This window comes from Natator depressus, chromosome 15 (assembly GCF_965152275.1).
Source record: "Natator depressus isolate rNatDep1 chromosome 15, rNatDep2.hap1, whole genome shotgun sequence".
NCBI lineage: Eukaryota > Metazoa > Chordata > Testudines > Cheloniidae > Natator > Natator depressus.
Window position 1 is genome coordinate 8,292,827 of NC_134248.1, and position 27,118 is coordinate 8,319,944.

General features: G+C 43.9%; 1 protein-coding gene across 1 annotated transcript in view; it reads right to left on the minus strand.

The window, feature by feature from the left end:
• MED13L (mediator complex subunit 13L) overlaps positions 1-27,118 on the minus strand; it is a 424,792-nt gene that overhangs the window by 376,883 nt on the left and 20,791 nt on the right. The window contains exon 2 of the mRNA XM_074972328.1: positions 1,631-1,868. Coding sequence (XP_074828429.1) covers positions 1,631-1,868 — 238 coding nt within the window. The remainder of the gene's footprint in view (positions 1-1,630; positions 1,869-27,118) is intronic.

Here is a 27,118-nt window from a genome sequence, read left to right on the forward strand (position 1 = left end):
GGAATGTCACCCATGCCTTCACTCCGAACAGGTGCCTCATAAAAAATTAACATTAGTGGAATAGCTTGATGCAGCACTTCTGAGCCATCTCTTTAATTATACATGACTGCATTGCTACCTGCATGAAATAGGCCTAGAGACACACAGAAGGCACCTCAGTTCTGAGATTTCACGGGTTACATAGTCAAGTAAACAATCTGGTATTCATGAAAACATGAATTCTGTAAAGACGTGAGTATGACAATGTTAGTATGTTACAAAACAGGATAAAAGAAGTACAGCAATACAATAGGCCACGCCCCAAAAATTACATGCGGGGGGACGGGACAACTATGCACAGTGGACAAACACAGCAAAGTGTACATTTGCACTAGTCTGCAAGGTTTACTGCCTTATAGTTGCTTTGGTGGCAAAGACTACAGACAGAGGAACTTATGGCAAGAGCCAAGTTGCTCCTTACTGTACGTTTTTGATTCCAAAATGGTCTGAAAATCCTTCAGACAAGGTTTACAGAATTAGGCAACTGAGCACCCTGAAAATGTGAACAATTTTTTTTTAAACAGTTGATGGAACTAGGGAAATTAGGTATATAAAGAGTAAAAGTCCATCTCTGATAGGAAAAATGGATAATACTTAAATAGGAGAAAAAGCACAAAGTAGAAAAAATTAAGGAGAAAATTAAGGAACAGCTAAAAAGTGTCCCCTAATAGTAAAGGAATGCAAAAACCTTACACTGAGATTTTCAAAGCTGACTAAAGATTTAACCATATAAATTCCATTGAAATTAATGGGAGTAGTCAACTATAAAAATCTCAACTATATTTCTTAAGAAACCAGGTTTGCATTCTTTGAGGACAAGGAGCTGGGAAAGCATATTTGGTTGTGGTGTATAATTAAAAGGATGTAAGTTAAAGCTTCAACTTAAACTAAAAAGACTATATGATATTTTTTTCTACTTGATAGCACTGCAATTTAGACTTGGGATTTAAATATCACAATGGGTTTTTCTGATCCATGTATGTGCATCAGGCAGGAATAGCCAATTTTATTCTTTAAAAACTAAACAAAACACTGGGAACCACCAAGAATCATCAAGGCGTCCAATACCTAAATAACAGAGGTGGGATCTTTGTTACCCTTCTCTCCTCCCTAATCTCTTTCCTTCCTTTTGTCTGTCATACTCACCTGTTGCATCTTTTCTCCATTTAGGCTCTAAATGTGTAATGATATCAACATGGCAGACTAGGCAACCATGAAGAACCCCACTGATTTAAATGAGATGCCATGGGCTTGAGTTGACTCTACAGGGCAGGTGTCTTTGTTCTATCAGCTAATTTCTAATTACCTTATACTATATTTTAAATTATTTAAACCTGTACTTACATTAACTTTACAAGCACATTTGAGTTTGCACTAAAACATAACCATTCACAAGCCAAACTACAAGTATCCCAAGTCCATTTCAATTCTTGTCTTGTGGTTCATTTGCAAATGAGGACCACCTGCAATGTTGAATTTACATGCCTTTTCAGAATTCAGAATACATAAACTGTAACTAAGTCAAATGCAAAAGTTACTTTAAAACCTTCCACTGTAGAGTCAGAGATTTACAAGGAATAAAACAACTTACTATGTAGTTCACGATGTATCACATCTACTAGGTTTGGTTCATCTCCCCACCAGAATATCCATAACTCTTTACAATCCGGTTTGACATCACGACGCCACACACACAGCAAATTGGCCTGCAGGCAGCGGATGAAGCTGAGCAGAATTGGATCATCCTGGGCTGGGGCTGAAATGATGGGGCCACAATCCCCATGACCTTCAAAATTGTACCTACGCCATTTGATGCCTGTGAGTTCAGCCTGATGAAGGAAAAAAAAAATCATTAAGTTATTTTGCTTTAAAAGTAATTTATACTCATGGTTTTATATTATTTCTTTCTGATTTTGTACTTTAATTCCTGTGTTTCATTTCTCAATTGACAATGGTAAAATTATTGCCACTGTGGCTAAACACGTCAACGGGCATTCCCGCTTCCCCCTTGTTCTAACAAAACAAGGAACAAACAAGCTTTTAGAGCAAATAAAACATTTTTAGGAGCAAAACATAGCAAAACCCTAGACTTCATTGTTTCACAACAACCAGGTTGTCATCATGTCGAGCTGGTTCACTGCATTTCCCAAAACATTTACTGAAGTCTCCATTACGGTCCCCACTGTGCTAGGTACTGTACAAATGGACACAATCCCTGTCCTGAACAGTTTACAATCCAAGGCCTTACCTACACTGCAGGGTAAGTCGATGTAAGTTACGTAACTTACCTCGACGTAGTTTACATCAACTTACCATGTGTCTACATCACGCTATGTCAGAGGGAGACGCTCTCCCGTTGACATAGTTTCCACCTCTTGTTGAGGTGAAATACTGAGGTCGATGGGAAAGTACTCTCCCATTGACTTATTCCATCTTCACCAGACCCGCTAAATCAATGCCACTGCATCAACTGCAGCAGTGCCAATTTTGCCCGCAGTGAAGACAAGCCCTAAAAATCACAAACGGGGAAAGGGTATGGAATAGGGATGAAACATGCAATGAAAATGAAAACTGTGAAGAACTGGAACAGCTTTGTTAGTTACAGGGCTCGCTGGTCATAGGTTTTAAACTTTTAATTAGGGCTATATGTAAAGCAAGGAATGGCAGTTACAAAGGAATTAGTAAGAGCAAGTGAATAAGAAATGGAAAAAGCAAAGTCACACCTCATCACCTGCCTAACCAGGCAGAATTTTGTAAGCCTCATGTCAAAGATGAGTCTTAAGAATAGGGTTGCCAACTTTCTAATAGCACAAAACTGAACATCCTTACCCCGCCCCAAGGCCCCACCCCTGCCACCCCCCTTCTCAGAGGCTCTGCCCCTCCACTCACTCCATCCCCCTTCCCTCCATCACTCACTCTCTCCCACTTTCACCAGACTGGGGCAGGGGATTGGGGCGCAGGAAGAGGCGAGGGCTCCGGCTGGGGGTGAGGGCCAGAAATGAGGGGTTCACGGTATGGGAGGAAGCTCTGGGCTGGGGGTTGGGATGCAGGCTTTGGGGTGGGGCTGGAGATGACGGGTCGGGGGTGCAGGAGGCGGCTCTGGGTTTGGGCCAAGAGGTTCAGAGTGCAGCCAGGGATGAGGGGTTGGGGTGAAGGAGGGGGCTCAGGGCTGGGGTGCAGGCTCCAGGAGGGAGTCTGGGTGTATGAGGGGGTTCCGACCTTGGGCTGGGGTACAGGAGGGGGTTCAGGGTGTGGGCTCCAGCCAGGCGGCCCTTACCTCAGGCGGCTCCTGGTCCCCAGTGCAGTGGGGCTAAGGCAGGCTCCCTTCCGCGAGTCCAGGAAGCAGCCGGCATGTCTGGCTCCTAGGCGGAGGGGCCAGGAGGCTCTGCACATTGTCCCCGCCCTGAGCACCGGCTCCGCAGCCAGCCAATGGGAGCTGCGGGGGCCGCACCTGCGGGCACGGGCTGCGCACAGAGCCCCCTGGCCTCTCCACTGGCTGCTTTTGGGAGCAGGTAGGGAGCCCGCCTTAGCCCTGCTGCGCCATTGACCGGACTTTTCACAGCCTGGTTGGTAGTGCTGACCGGAGCCGCCAGGGTCCCTTTTCAACCTGGCGTTCCGGTCGGACACCCGACACCTGGCAACCCTACTTAAGAAGGGATATGAAGGAGAATAGAATAGTAACTGAAAATGTGTTTTGGGGTGTCTTTTTCTATGGAGAGGAGATGGTCTAGAAGAAAGGGTAAAAGTGATTAAGGGGAAAATAATGGATATCGGGCCATAACCTCGATATAAAGGGGAAAGGGAAGGTAACACAGAAACTAAATAAGATGCTGATATGGTAACAGTGTTGACTGTAACAACAGTATTTTTAATCAAATTGAGAAGAGTAAGGTTGCAGTAGTCCAGCCCAGAAAGGAGGAGGAGATGGCAGTAGTCAATACATGAAACAATGAACATATGAACAAGAGTTTATGCTGTGCTGGCAAAGAAAGGACAGATTTTAGAAATACTGAATAGGAAGAAGAGGCAAGATGCATGCACTGTCTAAAATATGTGGCTTTCAGAGAAAGGCTGAATTAAGGACAATGGTGCTGCTCACAATGACAGAGAAAGCAGGGGAAGAAGAGAACAAAAGACTGTTTTGGCCATGTTGCGTTTAAGATGACAACTGCATATTCACAAACGGATGTAAGACAGTCTGTGATGCTGGATTGGAGGGAGGAACATATAGTATGACAGTAGAGAGCCAGAATTATGAGTCATTGCCATAAAATGGAAGTCAAAGTCAGGTCCACATTTAAAAAAAAAAAAAAATCACCTAGATATAGGGCCTAAAGATAAACAAGAGGAAAAGAAAGCGAGGATAGAAGAGAATGACGACCCACTAAAGACACTAAAAGAGCAATCAAGGCGACAGGACGAAGCCACAAAACCAGTGGAGGAAATGATTTCAGGAAGTAGGGAGTGGCTGACAAAAACTAGAGAGGTTGTGGAGAATAAGGACAGAATCCAGCATGGAGATTTGACCAAAAAGGAGTCTTTAGACTTTGGTGAGAGCAGTTTCAGTGGGAAGCCAAGGGTGAAAGCTGGGACTGGGGTGGGTCAAAGATGGAAGTGGAGGAAAGCAGTTGCAGACTGCACATTCAAAGCAATTGAAGATGAAGAGAAAAGAATTTGGACAACAGCTTGAGGATAGTCTCAGTGTTGACTACAGGTGTGGAAGAGAATGGGAAAAGTGCAGAGCAAGGAATAGGGAGGCCATGCCAGATATTAAATTTTTTCCTATGAAGTAATCTGCAAAATCCTGCAAAGACAAAAAAGAGCAGGAAGGAGGCTTGTGTTTGAAAAGAGAATCAAAGGTGATGGGGAAAGGTGGCTTGGGTTGACAGTGAAGGAGTTAATGAGGGCAAAGAAGTAGAGCTATTTAGCTAAGCAGGTAACAGAAAACAACAAAAACAGTGAATTTGTAGGGGAGGAAGTTAGCATGGCCTCAGAACTTTTGCCAGAGATGTTCAGCAAAATGAGTTCAAGAACAGAAAAAAGTAGATGTTGGGAGTAAGCTGGCTGCCGACAGGGCTGACCTTGTAACAAGAGAAAGCAGCAAAGGAGTTAAGGGTGGTGGGGACATGGGAGTGGAGGAAAGCAACAACTAAGATCTTAGCTACACTAAAAGTTTTGCCAGCATAGTTATGTTAGATGGAGTATGATTTTTTGCCAACATAGGTATGCTGTCAAAACCTCCTAGTGTACAAGCAGTCATAATTGCATCTACACCAGGAGGGTTTCCAAGTATAACTATACTGGCAAATCTTTTGAGCATAGACAAGGCCTCAGTCAATGACAGAAAAGGAACAGAGGACAGAGAGGAGGAGACCAAGAACAAAAGATACTGATGGACTGAAGTCACAGAAAAATTGAGTGGCAATGCAAGGTGATGGGGGCAGGTGTGTATTGTTGCAGATGGACATCTGAGATAGAAAACTCAGCAATGGAGAGGTCAGAGAAGTAGTAGTGCTTGGTAGACACCAGATCAAGTTAATTACTATAATTTTAATTATATATAGTAATATACAAGTACATTTTTCTCAAACATCATTTCTGTATTATAGAAGTTTCCACAATGACGAATTATAGTATTAATGACACTAGAGACGAAAAACTAACATTCTGAGCTTTAAAAAGTTTTGCTTTCAGTTCACTTTTATACAGTTCTTCCCCTTCAGAAATTACACTTTAAATCATGTTTAAAATCAGCAAAGCTATTGATATGCAACATTTCCATTGCATCTCCATAAATCCCCAAAAATACCCTGTAGCTGCTGCCAAAATAAATCAAATTTTTGCAACATTATTGGACACCCTGTTCACATGATAAAAGTGTAATCAACACTTGGCAATCACCTCACCTATTGTCAAATGTAAAGAAATACATTCTACAAAAAGGAGAGGATTGATTGAAAACAGCAGAATCAACACTGGTTCCAGGGGTATCAAAAACAAATGGGCATGCTAGGACTAATGAATTTTGTAAGGTTTATTAAAAAATTAAGAGACTAGTACAAAATTAAATTAAAGTTCCTTTAAAACACAAGTTTTATTTCACCTGTTGACAGAGGCATATTTAGGAAGGTTTAACTCAAAACTCTAGTTAGACTTATTTGTTATTATCTGTATTACAGTAGTGGCCAGAGGCCTTTGCCCTCTGTATTAAAACAAGATGCAACTAGGGGGTATAAACAAACATTTATGTATATTTTTACATTCACACTTGATATTTTAGATATATAATGGAAGCTGAGTTAAAGTTTCAATACGAGTTTCTAAGGTCAACCTTCAGATGGAACGTTGCTTATTCAAAATATTACATTATTGAGGATATGACAATTCCACTTTTTTGGGTGTTCAATCAAACATGGAACAGTAGATTCTTATTCATCAAAAACTGGATACAAAGAAAGACGCAAAACATGTAAAATAGAAACTTTTTTTTTTTTAAGCAAAATACAAATTACAAATTCAGGTGCATTTACAGTATTTATTAGGTAGTCAAGTTTCAGAGTAGCAGCCATGTTAGTCTGTATCCGCAAAAAGAACAGGAGTACTTGTGGCACCTTAGAGACTAACAAATTTATTAGAGCATAAGCTTTCGAGGGCTACAACCCACTTCATCGGATGCACAGAATGGAACATATAGTAAGAAAATATATATATATATATATACACACACACACACATACAGAGAAGGTGGAAGTTGCCATACAAACTGTAAGAGGCAGATTATCACTACAAAAGTTTTTTTCTCCTGCTGATAATAAATACCTCATCTTAATTAAATAGTCTCTTACAGTTTGTATGGCAACTTCCACCTTCTCTGTATGTGTGTGTGTGTGTGTGTGTGTATATATATATATATATATATATCTTCTTACTATATGTTCCATTCTATGCATCCGATGAAGTGGGCTGTAGCCCACGAAAGCTTATGCTCTACTAAATTTGTTAGTCTCTAAGGTGCCACAAGTACTCCTGTTCTTTTTTTAGGTAGTTAAGGTTATTTTAGAGACATTTACTAAATTAAAACACAAATATTACTTTAAGAATGTAACTTGTTTCAAAGTGATGTTTAAATTAAAAACCAATGTGTGCTGTGAATGTGATTACGTACACTATTATTAAAATAGAAAAATAAAAGAGACAATATTAACACTATCATGGTCTCAATATAAATACAAGATTGTTTATTATTACAGAAAGCATACTGTTGGATAATATTTGAAATGTATTATGGGCAGGCTCCAAGCCTTTCAGTTTTTTCAGGGACAAGTATGTAGTAGTGATCAGTGTATGCATCGTAGCAATCAGTGTAGATGTTTTCTTCTGCACTGAAGGAAAATGAGGAATTACCTGCTCATTTCTTTTCTACAAAGATATGTCTGACATTTCTTACCACCAGGATACTCCTTATTCTGGCAGCAGATGAAGACAGTGCATAGCTGTCGATTATGGATCGGAGCTAATCTGAACACCAAGAATTATTCAGGAGCTATGGTTTACACAACAGGACTTTAGAATTTGCAATTCCTGTATAAAGCTCCTTTGATAAGATCTATTTCATAATGTCTTTCGGGGTAATGTGTGTTTTGATAAGGATCAGTGAAGATTTAGTACAAAAGCCTCCCAAGAGAGACGGGTCAACAACCTCCACCCTCCCACTGAGTATCCCTATTTGTGCACTTGATGAGCAAGGCACCATACAATCAGCTATGGTGTAGCAACAGTCCACTCCAATACTAGAAAGGCAAGGATTTCTCTCTTCTGGATCTTCCATTAAAAACAGAGGCACTAGTGATCTCAATGCACTCTACCATCTATTTAATTTTAAGGATATCAACCATCTGATTAATTACACTCCCATTCTTCTAGAGACAGCATCTTGGAAGCCAGGGACACTTCTGGTTCTGCAATCTCTACACATCCAGCACTCACTCTGTCACATATTTAGTCAGAAAAATTGAATGTATATCTACAATGGAGGTTTTTTTCTTCTTCTAAATCAACTTAATCAATTGCCAATTAACTTAAATTAGCCAACACATTTGAGGAGTGTCCAGAATAGAATGTACAAACAGGTTGGCTAACCCAAGTTAACTGATAGCCAATTAACTTGATTTCAAAGAGCTTGCCTGCAGCAGTTGAAGGGATATAGAGAAGAACTGCCAAAAGGTCTCAAATACAAGTAAGGGAAAAGCAAGAAATTAGATATCTGGCAATTCTTCAGCTTCTTATGGCATGGGCTGAAGGTAGGCGTCTGGAAAAAACTTATGCTATACACAACCAGTGTAGCCCAGGCCTCAGTGTGCTTGTCTAAGGTCTTTGTATTGTATAGGAGCAGAAGGCTGCAAAATCTTTGCAAACATAGTATGTGCATTTTTTTTAGCTTCATCTTTTCAGAGTCAAGCGAGCTTGAGAAGCTCTCCTAAAACAAACTAAAAACAAACAAAGAGGTAAAGAAGGAAGTAAACAGCAACTAGCAACAAAACTGGGGTTCCTGTTCATTTACACGGAAAAGACAGGAAGCAAAATGAAAAGAATGAGCCAGGAGAGGGCTAGGCTTTGGTCCTGAAAAGCTTAGAAATCATGTATTCCTTCCTTCCTTCCCCTTATTTGGGCAATGAAGCACAACCCTCATTGGTCTGCGCTGGTGCATCCAGGACCTATTTCTCCTGGGAAAGGATGAGTATTTCCTTCCACTGAATCTCTGGGCTAGAACATCATAATGCTTCTTTCCAACAAGTTCAGCAACTGCATTCTCTAACGCATTTCAAAATACTTCATTCACTGAAAAGTGTTCCATAGCCAGTATCTATTTAGCATGGGAGTCTCCTTACTCCCTCAAAACTTTTTTTTGGACAATCAGCCTTTGTGAATGCTGGAACAATTGAAATCTTATGTTTTCCTCAAACTCTCATACCATAGCACTGCAGCCCATCTATAAAATTCATGCTAATCTAGTGAGTAGCTGGATTTATATAAACTATTACTGGATTTAGTAAATTGTCTCTACACTATGGCAAGGAGGACTGCAAAGATACTGTTAAGGAACAGGGGGACAGGGAGTCATACCTACCTAGTGGTCAGAGCAGGAGCCAGAGTTATGAGTCAGAATCACTAACCAGAAGATGAGCTGGGGTTAGAGTTAGGGCTAATTAGCCAATGATCAGGACCAGAGTGCAGAGGCAGGAGTCAGAGAAGAGACAAGGATCAAGCATGGAGCAAGGCAAGAAATTAGGACAACGGCAGGAGTGGCACAGGAATCCAGAACACGACCAGAACGGAAGTAGGAACTGGGAATAGGGATTGGAGATCGTAGGACACAGGCAAGGGCAGGGTTTGATGTGGCACAACAGAGTCTGCACAGTTGCTTGGACAGTCCACCTCAAATCACCTCCTGGCTCAAGTAGTAGGTGCTAGCAGACAACTGCACCTTAGACTTTCCGATAGAATTTCCTGTGGGTCCTGACCATCCAGGATTTATGAGGTACTGCTCCCTCTAACCTGCTCAGTAGCAACGAGGGATTGTCCAAGACCCAGAGCCCCCACAGCCCTGGGTCTAGACCCACTGAAAGAGAGGACCCACAGCCTCGGATCATTACAGGTACTTTGGATCCACAGATGAGCAGTAAATGATATAAATGATGTTTGCAGCAACATTCACACTTGTTGAATTACTGTTTGAGCTATATATTTGCAAGAGGGGACTGGATAATCTAGTTCTAATAATACAACTAATCCCACCCCATGTACAAAAAAAAAAATTGGCAACATGCCTAGTGCTACCATCTCATCAAGGGCATTATGAATCTCCAGTAACAGTGGTGTTTCATCTTTCAAAAGTCATTTCAAGGCAACACACTCCTCCATAACAATCTGAAAACAGGGTTTGAGGATGGACAGATATCACATGTACTTGGGGTTATGTGTTAACACTTTCCCTGACTTAACTGTAAACTTCAACATCCTTCCTTAAAGCACTATTTGTTCCATTATGCCTCATTCCCACAAGAAGATACTGATTTGCAGATTTATGAAGGATAATACGACATTATTAGTCTACCCATATGAAAAGCTCCCAATGTTCTGCATATCAACAATACACTTTAACAATTAAGGCCCCCATACAAAACCATAATTACCCTGTCATCACACTATGGAATATGATGTAGAAAATCCAATGTCTTCAAAGTAACATCATATTATTCCATATTAATTTTTAAACAGTGTTCAAATTAGAAGAATCTAAAATATGCTACATTAACATGAGTAAATAAAGGCACCGATTTTTGCAGCTCTTTGGGAAGGGCAGCACAGCGAGGGTGGGGGCTTGTGGGAGGAATAAGTACTTTTGTATTACTAGTTTTCTGATTAGTTAATGCTGTCAGCATGGATAAGGATGAGTTGCTGGATTTGGTGATGTTTCTATAGCTTGCATTTGTGAAAAGCACTTATAGCATAGTACACATGCATTTCTTTTATTTGATGTGTAAACTGAAACAATTATTTTTCTGCTTGCCACTACAGCAAACAATGAACTCTGAGAACTGAGTGTTTGTGTGCCAATTTCTAAATTAAAACCAGCTCAATACTACTAAACAGAGGTTTGAAACAGAAGTAATAAACAAACAGCTAACTGCAGACACACTGCTGAGAACAACACTTATCCAGTATAACGTGCCTCCCTTGACATTTTGTATAAAATTACTACGAGCACATTGTAAGGGGAATGACAGCAATCCCTGTATTCCCAGTATTTTTTGTTGCAAAAAAGTTTGACTTTTTTAAAATCTTACACCTTCTTGATTTGCTGCAAGACTTTAATATTTGGCTGGGAGATAGTCTTGGGGTCACAAAGTATCCTTTTCACTGGCCTCATAAAAATCCATTCAGATTTGGCAGAGCTACTGGCTGTTGAAAAAAATCACAACTCCCCATTAAGGTTTCACACAGCACATCTTACTTTTGGCTTATGACCAGAAACCATGAAGATTCAATTAGCACTGTGCAGGCACTACCACAATACCTCACTTCTGCAATCTAGATAGATGGGACACGTACAAAATAGATCCTCAACCTCCTCTTCCGGCTACCCACCATCAAAATATTCTTTGGATTATAGGACACTGCACTGCACTGGGAACCCAGAGATCAGCAATTCTAAACTAACTTCTCCAATTTATTTAATAATTCTGTACTATTCACAATCCAGGCTTCATGCCTCACTGGGACATCACACAAGCTAGGAACAGAATCTGAATCCCTAATATGACAGACCCAAGTCACGGCCACTTATCTGTAGTGCCTGTCAGAAAGAGTGTCTTGTACCTGACTATGCTATCTGTAAAATGGAGCTAGTCCTGCAAAATAATCACAGAAATGTAGAGCTGGCTTGATTGGTTGAGGTGGTGGAGTCAGAGGGTTGAAGAGGGTGAGATATTTCCCACGGAATGCCTTACTGCTAAATGATGAACTAGCACTTGGCTGAGCCCTCAAGGGTTAACACATTGTTGCTAATGTAGCCTCACACTCTACAAGGCAGCAAAAATGGAGGGACGGAAGGCAGCATGGCAGACAGAGACACACACCGTGTGTGTGTGTGTGTGCGCGCGTGTGTGAAGCATTGCCCCTTTAAGTACACTGACCACCATTCTAAGTACATTGCCTTTTTAAATAGGCCCGCAAGTTGAAACAGCAGCTGCTGCCAGCAAGCTCCCTCCGTCCTGAGCCTTATCATATCCCCCGCTGCTCTATAGAGATGGGGTAAGTGGGGGGCAGGAGCAGGGAGGGAGGGGGGCATCCTGACATTAGCCCCTCTCTTCCCCCCCTGCACAGCAAGCTCCCGGGAGCAGCTCCAAGGCAGAGGGCGGGAGCAGCACATGGCAGTGGGGGGAGGGACAGCTGAACTGCTGGCAATTGATAGCCTGCTGGGCGGCTGCCGCACAGGGAACTTAGGGGAGCGGGGAGCTGATGGGGGAGACTGCCAGTCCACCCTGGTTCTAAGCCCCCTCCAGCTAGTTCCAATGGGCTGCTCTTCCTGCAAGAGGTGGACAAAGCAGGTGGCTGCCAAACAACGTTAAAAGGGAGCATTGCGCAACTTTAAAACAAGCATGTTCCCTAACTGATCAGCAACATAACAAGGAAACAACGTTAACTGGGACAACTTTAAGTGAGGAGTTACTGTACATCCGTTAATATACTCCAGAATGATATTAGCCTTTTTTGGCAACTGCATCATTGTTGACCCCCAGATCCTTTTCAGCAGTACTAACACCTAGCCAGTTATTCCTCATTTTGTTGCTGTGCATTTGTTTTTTCCTTCCTAAGGGAAGTATTTTGTAGTTGTCATTATTGAATTTCATCTTGCTGAATTCAGACCAATTCATCAAGACTGTTTTGAATTCTAATCTTGTCCTCCAAAGTGCTTACAACCTCTCCCAGCTTGGTGTCAGCTGCACATTTTATAAATACACTCTCCACTCCATTATCCAAGTCATTAATGAAAACACTTACTAGTACCAGACCCAGGAATGACCCCAGTGGGACCCCACTAGATATGCCCTCTCATTCTGACAGGAAACCACTGATAAATACTCACTGAGTCTTTAAACCAGTTGTGCACTCACTTCATAGTAATTTAATATAGGCCACATTTCCCTAGTCTGCTTATGAGAACATCATGTGGGACTGTGTCAAAAACCTTACTAAAATCAAGATATATCATGTCTATTGCTTCCCCACATCTAATAGGCCAGTAACCCTGTCAAAGAAGGAAATTAAGAACAAATTATGCCAGATCAACCTAAAAAAATCCATGCTGGCTATTCCTTATAATTAAGGCTACGTTTTTGTCACTGATATTTTTACAGAAGCCCATGACCTGTCCTGACATTCACTAAAAATATCCCTGATGAAAGGGGTAGAGGCGGGTTCAGCACCCACTGCTGCAATGTGTGGGAGCTCCAGGATTCCCCTGCCCACGGGGCTGGACTGCTGCGGGGTCTCCTCACCCCAGGGGGCAGCTGGGAGCTTCAGGGTCCCCCTGCCGCCTGCTGTGGCTGGGCAGCTACGGGGAGTTCCTGCCACCCGCTTTGGCTGGGCAACAGCAAGGTCCCCTGGCCGCCCCACATAGCAGCTGGGCAGCTGCAGGGTCCGCCAGCCCCCCACCGTAGCTGGGCAGCTGCAGGGTTCCCCCCACCACGGCAGGGGTTGGGAGCTGCAGGGGTGGAGCAGAAAATGTCACACAGGTCAATGGAAATCTCAGATTCCGTGACCTCCATGACATAATGGTAGCCTTACCTATAATTCTGTTATTCTCAGGCCGATTACAAACTGATTGTCTAATAATTGGTTCCAGTCTCTTTTCAGGTATTGAAATTATGCTGACTGGTCTATAATTCCCTGGGCCAGCTTTGTTCCCCTTTTTAGATCGGTATTATGTCTCCCCTCTCCAATCTTCTGGGACCTTACCCGTCCTCCATGAGAACTCAAAAGATAATAGCTAACAGTTCTGACATTGCTTTAGCTAATTCCTTAAGTACCCTACAATGAATTTCATCAGGCCCTGCCAACTTGAAGGTATCTATCTGATCTAAATATTCTTTAAGCTGTTTTTTCCCCTATTTTGGCTTGTGTTCCCTTCCCTCTTGTTGCTTATATTAATTGTGTTGAGTATCAGGTCACCATTAATCTTTTTATTGAAGACTGAAGCAAAATAGGCATTAAACACCTCAACCGTCTTGATCTCATCAGTTATTAGCTCTCCTTCCCTGCTAACTTGAGGATCTACACTTTCCTTCATCTTTCTTTTGCTCCTAATGTATTTAAAGAACCTCATCTTATTGCCTTCTATGTCCCTTACAAGGTGTAGATCATTTTGTGCCTTTCTGATTTTGTCCCTACATACTCATGCGATTCTTTTGTACTCCTCCTTAGCAATGTCTCCACATTTCCACCTTTTTATAGGACTCTTTTTTGATTTTCAGGTCATTAAAGTGCTTGTGATGAAGCTATATTGGCCTCCTACTATTCTTTCTATCTTTCCTTCACATCAGGATAGTTTGCAGTAGTGTCTTTAATACTGTCCCTGAGAAACTGCCAGCTCTCATAAACAGGAGGTTCTTTGAGATGTGTGGTCCCCATCTATACACCATTGAGGGTTTACGCATGCACACCATGTATCTGGAGCCAGAGATTTGAAAGTAGTAGTGTCCACTGGTCCACACAGGCGCCCTTGTTTCGCCTCATGGTTTCATCCGATGTGATAAAGGGCAGGGCGGACCAAACGTATCTCCGGTTCCTTCTCCACCCCAAATCCAACAGATCCGCAGCAGAGGTGAAGGAGGACAGGAAGTGGAATACAGATTGGGACCCACACATCTTGAAGAACCTTCAGTTACAAGTAAGTAACCTGCTCTTCAAGTGATGGTCCCTATTGTATTCCACTGAGGGTGATTAACTATCAGTACTAATTCGGAAGAGGGTACAAGGATGAGAATGGAATGGTTGAGTGGAGGACAGACGTGCCAAATGAGACATCCGTTACGAAGTTCTGCACCAAGGTGTAATGTGTAGTGAAGGCATATGCCAAACTATGTGGCTACCCTACATGTGTCCCTAAGCAGCACATTGTGGAGGGTGGTTGTAGTAGATGCCTGGGCTCTCATGGAATGGGCCTTCACCCCGAGGGATGGAGACAGTCGCAACAATTGATAACATAGTGTAATGCACCAGGAAATCCATTTGGAGATTCTCTGTGCGGAAACTGCTTACCCTTAACTCTCTCCACTATTGCAATAAACCATCTAGGAGACTTTATGATTGATCTTGTCCTCTGCATGTAGAAGGCCAAGGCCCACCGGACATCAAAGGAGTGAAATCATTGCTCCTCTTCCAAGGCATGAGGCTTTGGGAAGAAACTAGGTAGGTGGATGGGTTGTTTGAGACCAAATAGAGATGACCTTTGGTAGAAGCTTAGTATGTAGGCACCAGGAGATTGTCTTTATGGAAAGTGGTGAAGAGGGAGGGGGGGGGAAGTGTGTCCTACCCCCATGGCCCCAAGTTCCCCTATCCTTCTCACTGAAGTGATAGCCACAAGGAAGGTGACTTTCATGGAAAGAAGGGACACAGAGCATGAAGCCAGCGGCTCAAAGGAGTTTTTCATTAGTGTCGACAGGTTAATATCCCACTGGGGAGCAATAGGTTGTATGGGTGGAAAAGTACTCAGGAGGCTTTTCCAAAACCAAATAGTCAACCGATACGTAAATACAGAGTGGCCTTCCACAGGAGGGAGGAAGGCGCAGACTGCTGTTATGTGGACCTTGAAAGAGTTTAGGATGAGCACAGACATCTTTAAGGACAAGCAGTAATCCAAAAGAAGGGGAATCTGCAATTTCTCTGGGGAAAGCCCTTCCTGTTGGGCCCAGGAGACAACGTGTTTCCACTTGAACGCTTAGTGGACTCTTTCCTACTGCTCAATAGAATGTCTTGTGCTTCTGATGAGCACTCTCGTTCTAGAGAAAATGTCCATCCAAATACCATGCTCTGAGGTAAAGCATATGAGGATCAGAACGTCTGATCTTACCACTGTGTTGCATTAGCAGCTCGGGAAAAGTGAGAATGGGAAGGGGATGGGCTGACATGCGGAGAAGACTGGTAAACCAGAACTGTCTTGGGCAGAATGGGGCTATCAGGATGACTGTAGCTCTTTCCCGCTTGATCTCATGGAGTACATGTGGCAGGAGTAGTAGAGGAAGGGAGGCATAGTTGATCTGATCCAACCAGTGGAGCACGAGAGCACTGCCCTGAGAGTGGGGACCGATAACCACAAATGGAGCACAAATTGCTCCAGAGGAGAAGGGGGTAACACAGGAGACAAAGAAGAAGTCTTTGGTTGGAGTCCCCCATTGGTTGAAGACGTTACTTACTACGGTGTTGTGGAGTTCCCACTTGTGATTGGCCACGAATCTTCTGCTAAGAGAGTCCGCAATCATGTTCTGAGTCCTCGGAAGATAGGCTGCCGATAACAGGATTTTGTGGGCAACGCGCCAATCCCACAAATTGACCACCTCCATACTCAGAGCAGTCGATTTTGTGCCCCCTTGTTTGTTAATGTAATAAATGGTGGAGGTGTTGTCCGATATGATGAGAACATGATGGGAGTGGATGGTTGGGAGATAAGCTTGACATGCTCTCCATCCTGCCCAGATATTGATGTGCATCCAGGATGCCCAAGGGGTCCATGTGCCTTGTGTCATGTGGTCTCCCATATGTGCTCCCTATTCTATATGGGACACATCTGATATGTCTGTCCTGTCCAGGGAGGATGGGAATCTCCACACAGATGTGTCGCAGGTCCATCCACCAGAGGAAAGAGAGCACCCTCAGGGGGAGGGTGTGGACTGTCAGCAGAAGGTCTATGGCTTGCCACATAAGCATGTAAACTCTCTGGAGCCACATTTGGAGGCAGCGGAAGTGGTGATGTACGTGCAGGCTGCCCTGTGGCCAAGCAGGGATAGGCAACTTCTGACCAGGACAGATGGACTGTTGACTACTTGGTGACGAGTTCTTGCAGAGTCTGGAATCTGTCCCTTGGAAGGTAAGCTTGTGCTGTAACTGAATTGATGGAAACCCCTCTGAAGTCTAGGCACCTTGTGGGAACCAAAGTTGATTTTTCAACATTGACTCTGAGTTCTAGGGAGGAAAGGAGTCTGAGCAACATGGAGGTTGAAATCAGAGCTTTGTCTCTGGATCACATTGTTAGGAACCACTCGTCGAGATGGGGAATATAAGGACCTCATAATGCCTGAGGTTGGCTGCTACGACAGAAAAAACTTGGGGGAAGACCTTAGAAGCCGTAGAGTCCAGATGGCAGGACCCTGTATTGAAAGTCCTGAGGACCCACCGTGAACCTAAGGAATTGTCTGTGGGTTGGATGGATGTCTACGTGAAACTAGGCATCCTGCATATTGCGAGCTGTAAACCACATGCTTTCCTCTAGTGACAGTATGATGGCTGCTAAAGAAACCATACAAAACTTGGGTTTGAGGATGAAGTGATTGAGACGACGGAGATCCAAAATTGGTCTCTAACCACACTTATTTTGGGATATCAGGAAGTAAGTTGAATAGAGCCCCATCCCTTGATAGTTTGGAGGAACCTGCTCTAATCACCCCTCTTTGTAAGGAGTCTACCTCCAGGGAGAGAGTGTTGTCGTGAGAGAGGTCCCTGAAGAGGGATCAGGGCAGGGGTAGCATGATGAGGTAGCATGGTGAACTCAATTGTATAGCCATAGCGGATGACATCTGGCACCCACTTGTCCATTGTCACTGAACTCCAAGCTGACAGAAAAAAAAGTGCTAGACGGCCCCTGAAGGAGGTGGGGTGGCTGTATGGCATTAGGCACAGTGGTTGACAGCTCTCTAGTGGTCCTCAGAAATACCTTTTCTAAGAGGGTTGTATGTGTGAGGATGAAGGCTGTGAAGGGACTTCTGGCGCTCGTATGGTGGTTCGTACAGTCTTTGGTGGAATCACTGTGTAGGTGGCGGGCGGCAGAATTTCCACTTGAGTGCAAGTGTGTAGATACCCAGCGACCAAAGTATGGCTCTTGAATCCTTGAGGGTGTGGAGGGAATCGCTGGTTTTCTGGTTAAAAAGATGTGTTTCATCAAATGGTATATTGTACCTCTCTGGGGAAACCAGATGAATGAAGCCACGATTCCCTCCATATGACAATCAATGTTCCCTCTATTTTCTTCCATCCATGTGCAGAATAAATTTTGTTATGTGCACCGAGGTATGTGCAGATGTGCGCCACCAGTAGAAACAAAAAACCTAGATATAATATATATTTTTTAAAATTTACCACAGAGATAATTACTTCACCCAGGACAGGTTAGGCATTTTAGTTCTCACTATTCAAAGAATTAAAATTTAAAGCGTAAGAGAAATAAAAACTATGAAATGCATAAACCAGTCAGAAGACTAATTTTATTCTTTCAAAGTGTGTTATTTTAGAGAGAATATATGTGCATTGCAGGAAGTACCAACAAGTAACAAACAACAACAATACAAGTATGTGTTGGGACGTGAGTGTGAAAGAGACAGTGTGTGTGTGAGACCCAGAGACAGCTGGCTGCTGGGGAAGTCTCAAAGATCGTGCAATGTCTCTTTAAGAAAGGCACTCACTCACTGCCTGGAAGCTGGAGTCATTCAGACCTCAGCAGCTCCGAGTCCTGCTCTGCAGAGATGAGGTACAGGGGCAGGATAAAGGGGACACCCTGACATCAGCACCCCCTCCCCCATTCTGCTCTGCAGAGCCAGCCGGAGGGTCCCAGGAGCAGCTGCAGGAGCAACGCTACTGCAAAGCAGTGGGGGGAGGACCACCTGAACACACTGCCGAATGTGCATGCTCTGCTAATCAACTGCGCGGCACTTGAATCTCTCCTGGGCGGCTGCCCCATCACACAACTTAGAGGGAACACAGATGACGATCGCCATGAGGGGTCTGCTGCATCTACAGCAGACTGAAGCGCTGTCCTTGCCACCAGTTTCCCTTCCTCCAGGATAGACTGGAACCCAGCTCAATCTTGTTGCAGCAACTTTTCAGTAAAGTCCTCCAGTTTGCCATAGGTTTAGGAAGTCATATTTGCGCAACAACGCTTGGTAGTTCAAAATCCAAAACTGGAGGCTAGATGGAAAGAAGACCTTGTGTCCCAGAAGGTCCAATCATTTGCCCTTCTTATCGGCCAGGGTGGAGCACAGGTGTTGCTGTCTGCACCATTCAGTTGCTTCTTGTATCACAAGGGAATTGGGTGCAAAGGATGAGAAAAGAAACTCAGATCCCTTGCCAGTAAACAGCATCTCTTTTCTGTCCCCTTGGGCAAGTGGCTGGGGTATGCCAAACTGTTCAAGCTGGATGCAGAATGGCATTGTTGATCGGTAGAGCAACCCTACTCAGTACCGAGGAAAGAAGGATGTCCAAGCGCTGATGTTGCTTGTCTTGTACTTCCTCCAGGGGGATATGAAGTTTGCCCACTACCCTTCGCAGAAGATCTTGGAACTGCCAAAAGTCATCTGGAGGTGAGGGGGAAAGCCGAACTCACTGAAGCATCTGGAGAGGACAATGGAAAATGGTCTTGCTCCAGTGGTACAATCAGAACTGGACTGAGCAGTTCTCTCTCTATAGCCAGTTCAGAGCGTCTTCTCAAGGGTGCTCAACACAGGGAGAGAGGCAAAGCCTCTCTTGCAGACTTGGCAGGTTCTGAGAGTGAGCACTGGGGCAAGGATCCCCAGTAGGATCAGCAGGATAGATCCAGCAGGTACTGCAGAAGGCCCCAGGACGTGGGAAACCAGTGGGCTCCTCTGCGGTTGGAGAGGAGGATACTGCCATGGACTTTTTGGTTATTGGTAGTGAGAGTAGGGGGTGGGTGGCCCCTGCACTCCATCCAAATCCTCTAAGGACAAGACCCCAGTTCAAATGGCAATATCATCAGAGCCAGTGGAAGTGTGTAAACCACTGAAGTTTGTGGTGAAGCATGTCTTGACTACGGTATGTCCTGAATGGGAGATCTGGCCTCCCTAGATGTGGATGCTAGTGGAAGGCATGGCTCTCCCAGGGCAAACAGTTCATGTGGCTCTGGTGCTTTTTTCGATCTCCTCAGTGTTAATGGTACTCGTTCCGTAGCCAGAACCAGTGCCAGAGCAGAGGATTTTCCCAGAACCAATGGATTCCTTGTCTTAATGGAAGCCAACGTTGACGGTGTGCGCGACTCAGTACCCAGTACAGGTGGATCTGCAAGTTTGTGCAGGGGTTTTTTTTGGTCACGCTTGTGCATCTCGGAGTGCACTCCCGTGGCTGGAACTCGTGGAAGGTGCAACACCTTTCTTCAATTTGGAGGAAGACTTACTTCCATGATTATGTAAATGCTTCCTAACCTCCCGACTAAGCCGCAGAATGGGGTCCGTAGCAGTGGAACTACCAGAACCAGACTTGAGCTCCGTAACTGGATGTGCACTCCTGGCTGTCTCAGGCTCCTGTACAGGGGTGGGGAGAGGGAGTTCCCTAGCCTGGGTCCGACTGAGGCCTCATGGCAACTTCCATGAGGTGCTTGTTATGGCGGAGAGCCCAGTCTTCTCAGGTGCAGCTTTGGAAAGGCTGGCAGATACTGCCCCTGGACAAAATGTGGGCTTCTCCCAAGCAGTAGAGACAGCATTGATGTTCATCACTGATCGAGAAGGAATGCAGGCAGGAGGCGCAGATTTTAAATCCTGGCATCTTCAGCATAGTCCAGCATTCATGCGTGGCTATGGGGGTGGGAGTAACCCACAAACAGATTCCCCAAAAATCTCACTTCTACTCCAAATACTACTAAAAAAATAAACTATATAGAACTCTACACTTTTTAAGGTGCATCACACATGAGAGGACACTAGGAGCTCCAAGTGATACCATGTGACAGTGAGAAGAAACAAGAGATGTGGTCTGTCCACCCCATCCTTTATCAACTCGGACAAAACCATGAGGTGAAGCAAGGGCGCATGCGCAAGCCAACTGATACTACTACATGCAAATTCTCTGGCACCGGATACATGGTGTACATGCATAAACCCTCAGGAATACAATACGGACTGTCACTCAGAAAACTCCTTTATCCCTTAGATTTTCTTCCCATGGCATCTTACCAACCAGATCTCTAAATCTGTTCACATCTGCTTTTTTGAAGTTCATTGTCCTTATTCTGCTGCTGTCACTCCTTCCTTTTCTTAGAATTTTACTCCTCCATTCAATTTTGGTCACAGTTTTAGTATGATCACATACTATTTTTCCTGCCTCATTTAGTGCACAGGATAGACGGTGGTCAGTGAAAGATTCAGACCCGCACAGTGAATGAGCCTTGTTATATGTAGAACCACTGCCTCATTCCCTTTGTGCTGAAGACGAAAAGTGTGCACAGAATGAGACAGAGAACTGAGTAAGAGCTAGGATGATCTCCTGCATAAGACAAGTGAATATCACCCAGTAGATATAATTTCTATCCCTGCCCCTGCCACAGACTTCCTACGTGATGCTGTACAAGTTAGTCTGTCTTTCTCAGTTTCCCCATCAGCAAAATGGGGATTAAAATATCCACCTACCTGCCAAAGGGTTTGTGTAGATTAGTTAATGTTGAACGGTGCTTTAAACATATAAAGGTACTATGATAAAAAGGGTACTCTGAAATATTAGGCCCCTAGGTCTCTAAATTTGAGGTGCAATCACTGAGGCACGTAAAAGTAGTGGAGACATTTCAAAAGTTAGATTGTATTTCTCCCCGTAACTCAGTTCTCCATCTGTAAAATTGTGATAATACTCTGCTGTCTCACAGGGAAGTTGTGAAAATAAATTCACTGGTGTTCAAAATGCTGAGACATGACTGTGTTAAGCACCAACAGAAAAGCCCACGTAAAAATTCCATAACAAAGGAGGGTTTGGATAGCATGCAGTAAACAAAATACAGGGCCACAGACTGAATGAGGATAAAGAGAAACATTAAATAGCTACTTCTTTCCCTAAACATAGTCCTTTCTGTGCACTGAATGAGCCAGCAGTCCCATGGGGAAAAAAATAGCATACAACCATATAATTACAAACTATCATAATGCGTGCACACAAGGGGCCAAAATAAGGTTGCACAGGTGACTTAAACTTTTCTATTCACTAGCTTCTGAGTCAGTTAACTTTACTACCTAAATAATATTGTTCTAACCTAGGATGTGTGTGGAGCATAGTAACTATGTACCTCTATCTTTGCTTTTCTTTTCAAATCTGAACATAAAAGATATGAAAACAATAAGTGTATACAGCATTTCAATTTAGGGGGCAATCTTGAAAACCCTTACTCAGTTAAATTGCATTGAAGTCATTGGGATTACTTCTACAAGGATTACTCACACGAGTAAAGGTTTTCAAAAGGTGGCCCTTAGTTCATAGTCCAAAAATGTAAACTTTAGTTAAAGTAAGGTGTCATGGGAATTACACCACCATTTAATTAAATGTTATAAAATCCTGCAGACACAAGATTAGCAACATCTGTTTTATTTGCAGTGCTCAGTTTCACTACTTCATCTTCACAGAGCAACAAAGTATCATTTTCAAACATCCACTCAAGTAATGTAAATACAATGGATTAATTTTGTCTAGTTGGGTTCATAGCACTATCTCTTCAGATTCTTCAAGTAAACAAGTAAAGGAGGTATAAAATATGCTTTGAAAAACATGCATATGCTTTTGGAAACAAAACACTAAGATCTCATTTTTCAGAAATTAAATATTTAACAGTGAATGCAGAACTGCACAGAGATTTGCGAAGTTGTGTAACAAGGGGAAAATTATATTTCGTTGCATGTTAAAAGTAGCTATAAACATACAAGTCAGTTTATTCCTGAAACCACAGAAAAGGTGCGTGCGTGCCCGCCCTCCTGTGGCACAAGTTTCCTAGTAGGACTGGCAAAGAGTCAAGGATCTGCAAGTTGCTAGACATAAGCATCTTATTTCTGGATCAATTGTAATTGCCTTAATTTTCAAAAATAAAAATACTTTGGCACAGCTCAGCCCCTCTCAAATTATGTAGCTTACTAGAATAGGAACAGACATAGCCCACTCCATCCTTATTATGATGAAGTCCATGGTTTGTGCTCCTTTTTCCCAGGACTCTTCTTTCCTACTACAAGGAGAAATTGTATAGCAATGAAAAAATGTCCACATCATAAAATGAAACAGCTGTGTTTAAAGTTCATAACAAGGTTTCTGCTAGCCATCTCAAGCACACTGTCTAAACAAATCCTTAAAGAATTGCACAGCCAAAACACATACATCAAAACGACTTTTCTTTGTTAAAGGACAACAACAAAAGGGAGAACAAGAACATACTGAAATTTCAATAATGACATGGCCCTCACATGGCCAATTGAAAAACTGCACTGTAGCTAACAATGAATCTACTACAACATCTGTAAATAAGTACAACTGAGCTCTGTACCATTTTTCTCATTACAAGCTTGAATGTGCAGCTGTCAGAAGAATATGACAGTCTTATTTTCAACCTCTGGGGTTTTTCCACCAGGTTTATTCAAATGAACTGTGCTTTATCTTCTTCTTATCTCCCCAGGCACTGACTATGCACCTTCCTGTGATCAGAAGGGCAAATACTTAACCTCTTGCAATCAATCAATCCATAAATAATTGAAAGAATAACCCTGTGTTGTGCTCTGTAACAGTGTACCTGAAACTGTCTCCTCCATATCACAATCTCCTGGCCTTTTGTGAAAGAGTACTCTTTCATCATGCTCAACCAATCAACTTTCATGCAGTCAGGTATACAGATATGAGGTCTGCGTGAAAAGTTTGCCCTCGATCTTGGGAGATCAAATCTAGCAGATTGGCTACTGTATTGATAGGTGCTGTGGGATTATGAAGGTATGTCTATACTGCAGCTGGGAGCATACCCTCCAACCCAGATAGATTGACATACACTAGCTCAAGCAGAGCCAGTGCACTAAAAATAACAGAATGGATGCTGTGGTAAGTACAGCAGCATGGGTTAGCCAGCCAAGTACAAGCCTGCCCATCCCCATGGGTCTAAGCTCAGGTAGCTAGCCCATGCCACAACATCCACATGGCTATTTTTAGAGCACAAGCTTTGCTCGAGCTATCACATGTCCCTCTACCTAGGCTGGCAGGTATGCTCCGAGATGCAGTGTAGACATATCCTCAGGCAACTCTGTCTAGGCCAGTGGTGGGGAACTTGTGGCCCACCAGGGCAATTTGCTGGCAGGCTGCCAGTTTATTTACATTTGCACAGCCGCCCGCAGCTCCCAGTGGCCGCGGTTCGCCATTCCTAGTCAATGGGAGCCACAGCCCGCGCCTCTTTCCACAGCTCCCATTGGCCAGAAACAGCAAACCGCGGCAATTCGGAGCTGTGGGCAGCCAGGCAAATGTAAACAAACTGTCTGGCAGCCCGCCAGCGGATTACTCTGATGGGCCACAGGTTGCCTACCACTGGTCCAGGCCAATAAGGAGCTGAGAGTATCAGTGTGGTTAGATCTTGATCTTATGATTTTTAGTATTATAGGAATGGGAGGAAAGACATGAAGATCTTGAGATGAGAAAAAAGAAGAAAGCATCATGTATGGACCCTGGACTGATGTCTGCCCTGGAGCAGAAGCGAGAGGATTTGTTGTTTCTGATGGTGGTAAACCGGTTTACCACAGGAAAACCCTATTTGTTGAACACAGGAATTAGGATAGAGTCCTTCAGTGACTCATGGTTGGCTGAGTACTGTCTGCTGAGGTAATCCGTCAATTCATTGCATATTCCTAGTAGATTCATAAAGACCCAGAATAGTTCTCTCACGAATATGTCACCATTTCCACAGCTTAAGTGCTTCATGACAGAGGGGGATGAACAGGAAACCCCAGCCTATTAATATAATACACTGAGGAGGTGTTGTCTGTCAAGATCTTCACTGTGGTAGAACAGCCACTGTGACAAGCCTACATAGCCTAAGTTCCAGCACAAAGATATGGAGCAAGGTCTCTTTTCAGAATCACATGCCTAGAATTTGAATTGAGACTAGGGAGGAGCATCCATACAGTGCCTGACAAGTTGGTTGACAGATCTCAGCCAGTCCTGAAGGTGGCAGAGGTGACATCTTTCAAGAGGCACTACATATGTGCACGACACTATGTGACAATAATTTGACACAGATTCTTGCTGTTCTTGCAAGGTTTTCCCTAAGGTGGAAATCAAGGACATCATCATCTGAAATCTGTCTAGCGTTAGGAATTTCTTTGCAGACTGAACTGAGTGGAAGTGAGGAATGACTCATAATTCACTCTTAGTCCTAAAGAGCAAAACAAATTGAAAGTGAGTAGTTGTCTTTGGAAATTATCTCCAGTACCCATTGGTATGAGGTAATGCCAGTCCATACAAGGGGAAATAATAAAGATGACAACTGAAAACAGGGGAGAAGGAAGCTCTGGAGGGATTGATAATATGGCTCTCAATATGAACATCAAACCTTCTTGAAGCAAAATCCTGGCTATCAATTGCCTCTCCAAGATAATAGATTTTGAGTCAGTCCTATATTTCTGCGGGAGATTTTCAATAGTGGATGATATTCTGCCCCAAATTAGTCATATTTTACAAATAGAATGATAATTTACCATTCATAATTGCAGATGCTGAGGACCAGGTCTTCCTATCCTAAAGTTCAAGTATCCCAGGATCTTTATCCTAGGGAGTAGTTTTTGATGGCCCTAATTATTTGGGCTTTTCCTGTGCTGCTGAAACCACCACAGAATCAGGAGCATTTGAGAAACTTCTTTGTTCCTCCTATGGCCAAGTAAGCAAAGGCAGGACTGTTACATCTCTCTTACAGGCTCCAAGACACCTCATTAGGCATCATCAATCGGCTGGGAAGAGAGCTCGTAAATATGTTGACATCCTATATGCTTTCTCCTGCACTACAGATGGTTCAATATCTAAACTGTTTGCAGTTCTTTCCAATAAATCCTGTAAGGTTTTGAAGTCATTAGGAGATAGTATTTGAGCACAAGTCACTGCCTAATCAGGCGAGAATGACAACAAATCCTTCAGTACAATCTACTGGGAGGGATTAATAGCAGCCTCTTGTGGAACTCAGAATCAGCTCTCTATCTCCTGAGACTCACGATTTCTCTTCACACCCTCTCTCATTCTTCAAGGCAATCTATTCCACTGGGTGATCTAGTCAGGGACCTAAACTGGTGGAGACCTAGGTCATCTATGGGAGGAATGAGAAGGAAAACAGTTCCTAAAAGGTCTATATGGGCAACCCAAGTATGTGTAGTAAGGTCAGTGTGGAAAATTAAGGAGGTATGGATGCAAGAGTCCTGAGATCCAAGGAAAAGACTGCCAAGGCATGTCAGGACCAAGAAGAGATTTAGTTGTTCTAGGACAAGAAATATGAGGGAAGCCCTTAGAGTCAGACTGCATAGATTGGGGTGATAATTCAGGAGCCCATATAAATGAAAAGAAGAATTGGGACCGCTAACCACTGAGGATGGATGGAGATTAGAGATAATCTAGGCATGGCCTGACACCTAAACAAATACTTTGCTTCAGTTTTTAATAAGGGCAATAAGCAGTTTAGGGATAGTGGCAGGGTGGCTAATAAAAAATGAGGATATGAAGTAGAAATTACCACATCTGAGGTGGAAGTCAAACTCAAACTGCTCAATGGGACTAAATGAAGAGGCCTGGATAATCTCCATCCAAGAATATTACAGGAACTGACTCATGAAATTGCAAGCCCAATAGCAAGGATTTTTAATGAATCTGTAAATTCGGGGGTTGCACCCAGTGATGAGCTGCCAAAATCTTAACAACTGGCTCCCTCTTCACCCCAAGAGGGGGTCATGGCCCACCCCCGCCCCCTGGGACTCCTGCCCCATCCAACCCCCCACATTCCTTGACCCGCCCCCCCGGGACCCCTGCCCCATCCACCCCCTTCCCCTGTCCCCTGACTGCCCCCGGAACTGGGCAGAAGGGTCTCGTGGGCCACGGTAGTGGGTGCCCACCCCGCCCAGCCCCTAAGAGCCAGAAGGACCTGCCGGGTGGCAAGGTAGGGAGTCCCAGGGGTGCTTACCTGAGGTAGCTCCCGGGAAGCATCCAGTAGGTCCCTCTGGCTTCTAGGGGCGGGGCAGCGTAGCTGGGGGGTAGCGGCTGCTCCCCCCACTGATCACATCAAAAGTGGCGCCTTAGGCGCCGACTCCGTGGGTGCTCTGGGGTTGGAGCACCCACAGGGAAAATTTGGTGGGTGCAGAGCATCCACCGGCAGCTCCCCGCCCCGCGCCCGGCCCCAGCTCACCTCCACTGAATGTGCTGCCCCACTTTGCTTCTCCGCCTCCCAGCTTCCTGCGAATCAGCTGTTCACGCAGGAAGCCTGGGAGGGCTGAGAAGCAAGCAGCAGCTTCGCGCTCAGGCCCAGGGAGGCGGAGACGAGCTGGGG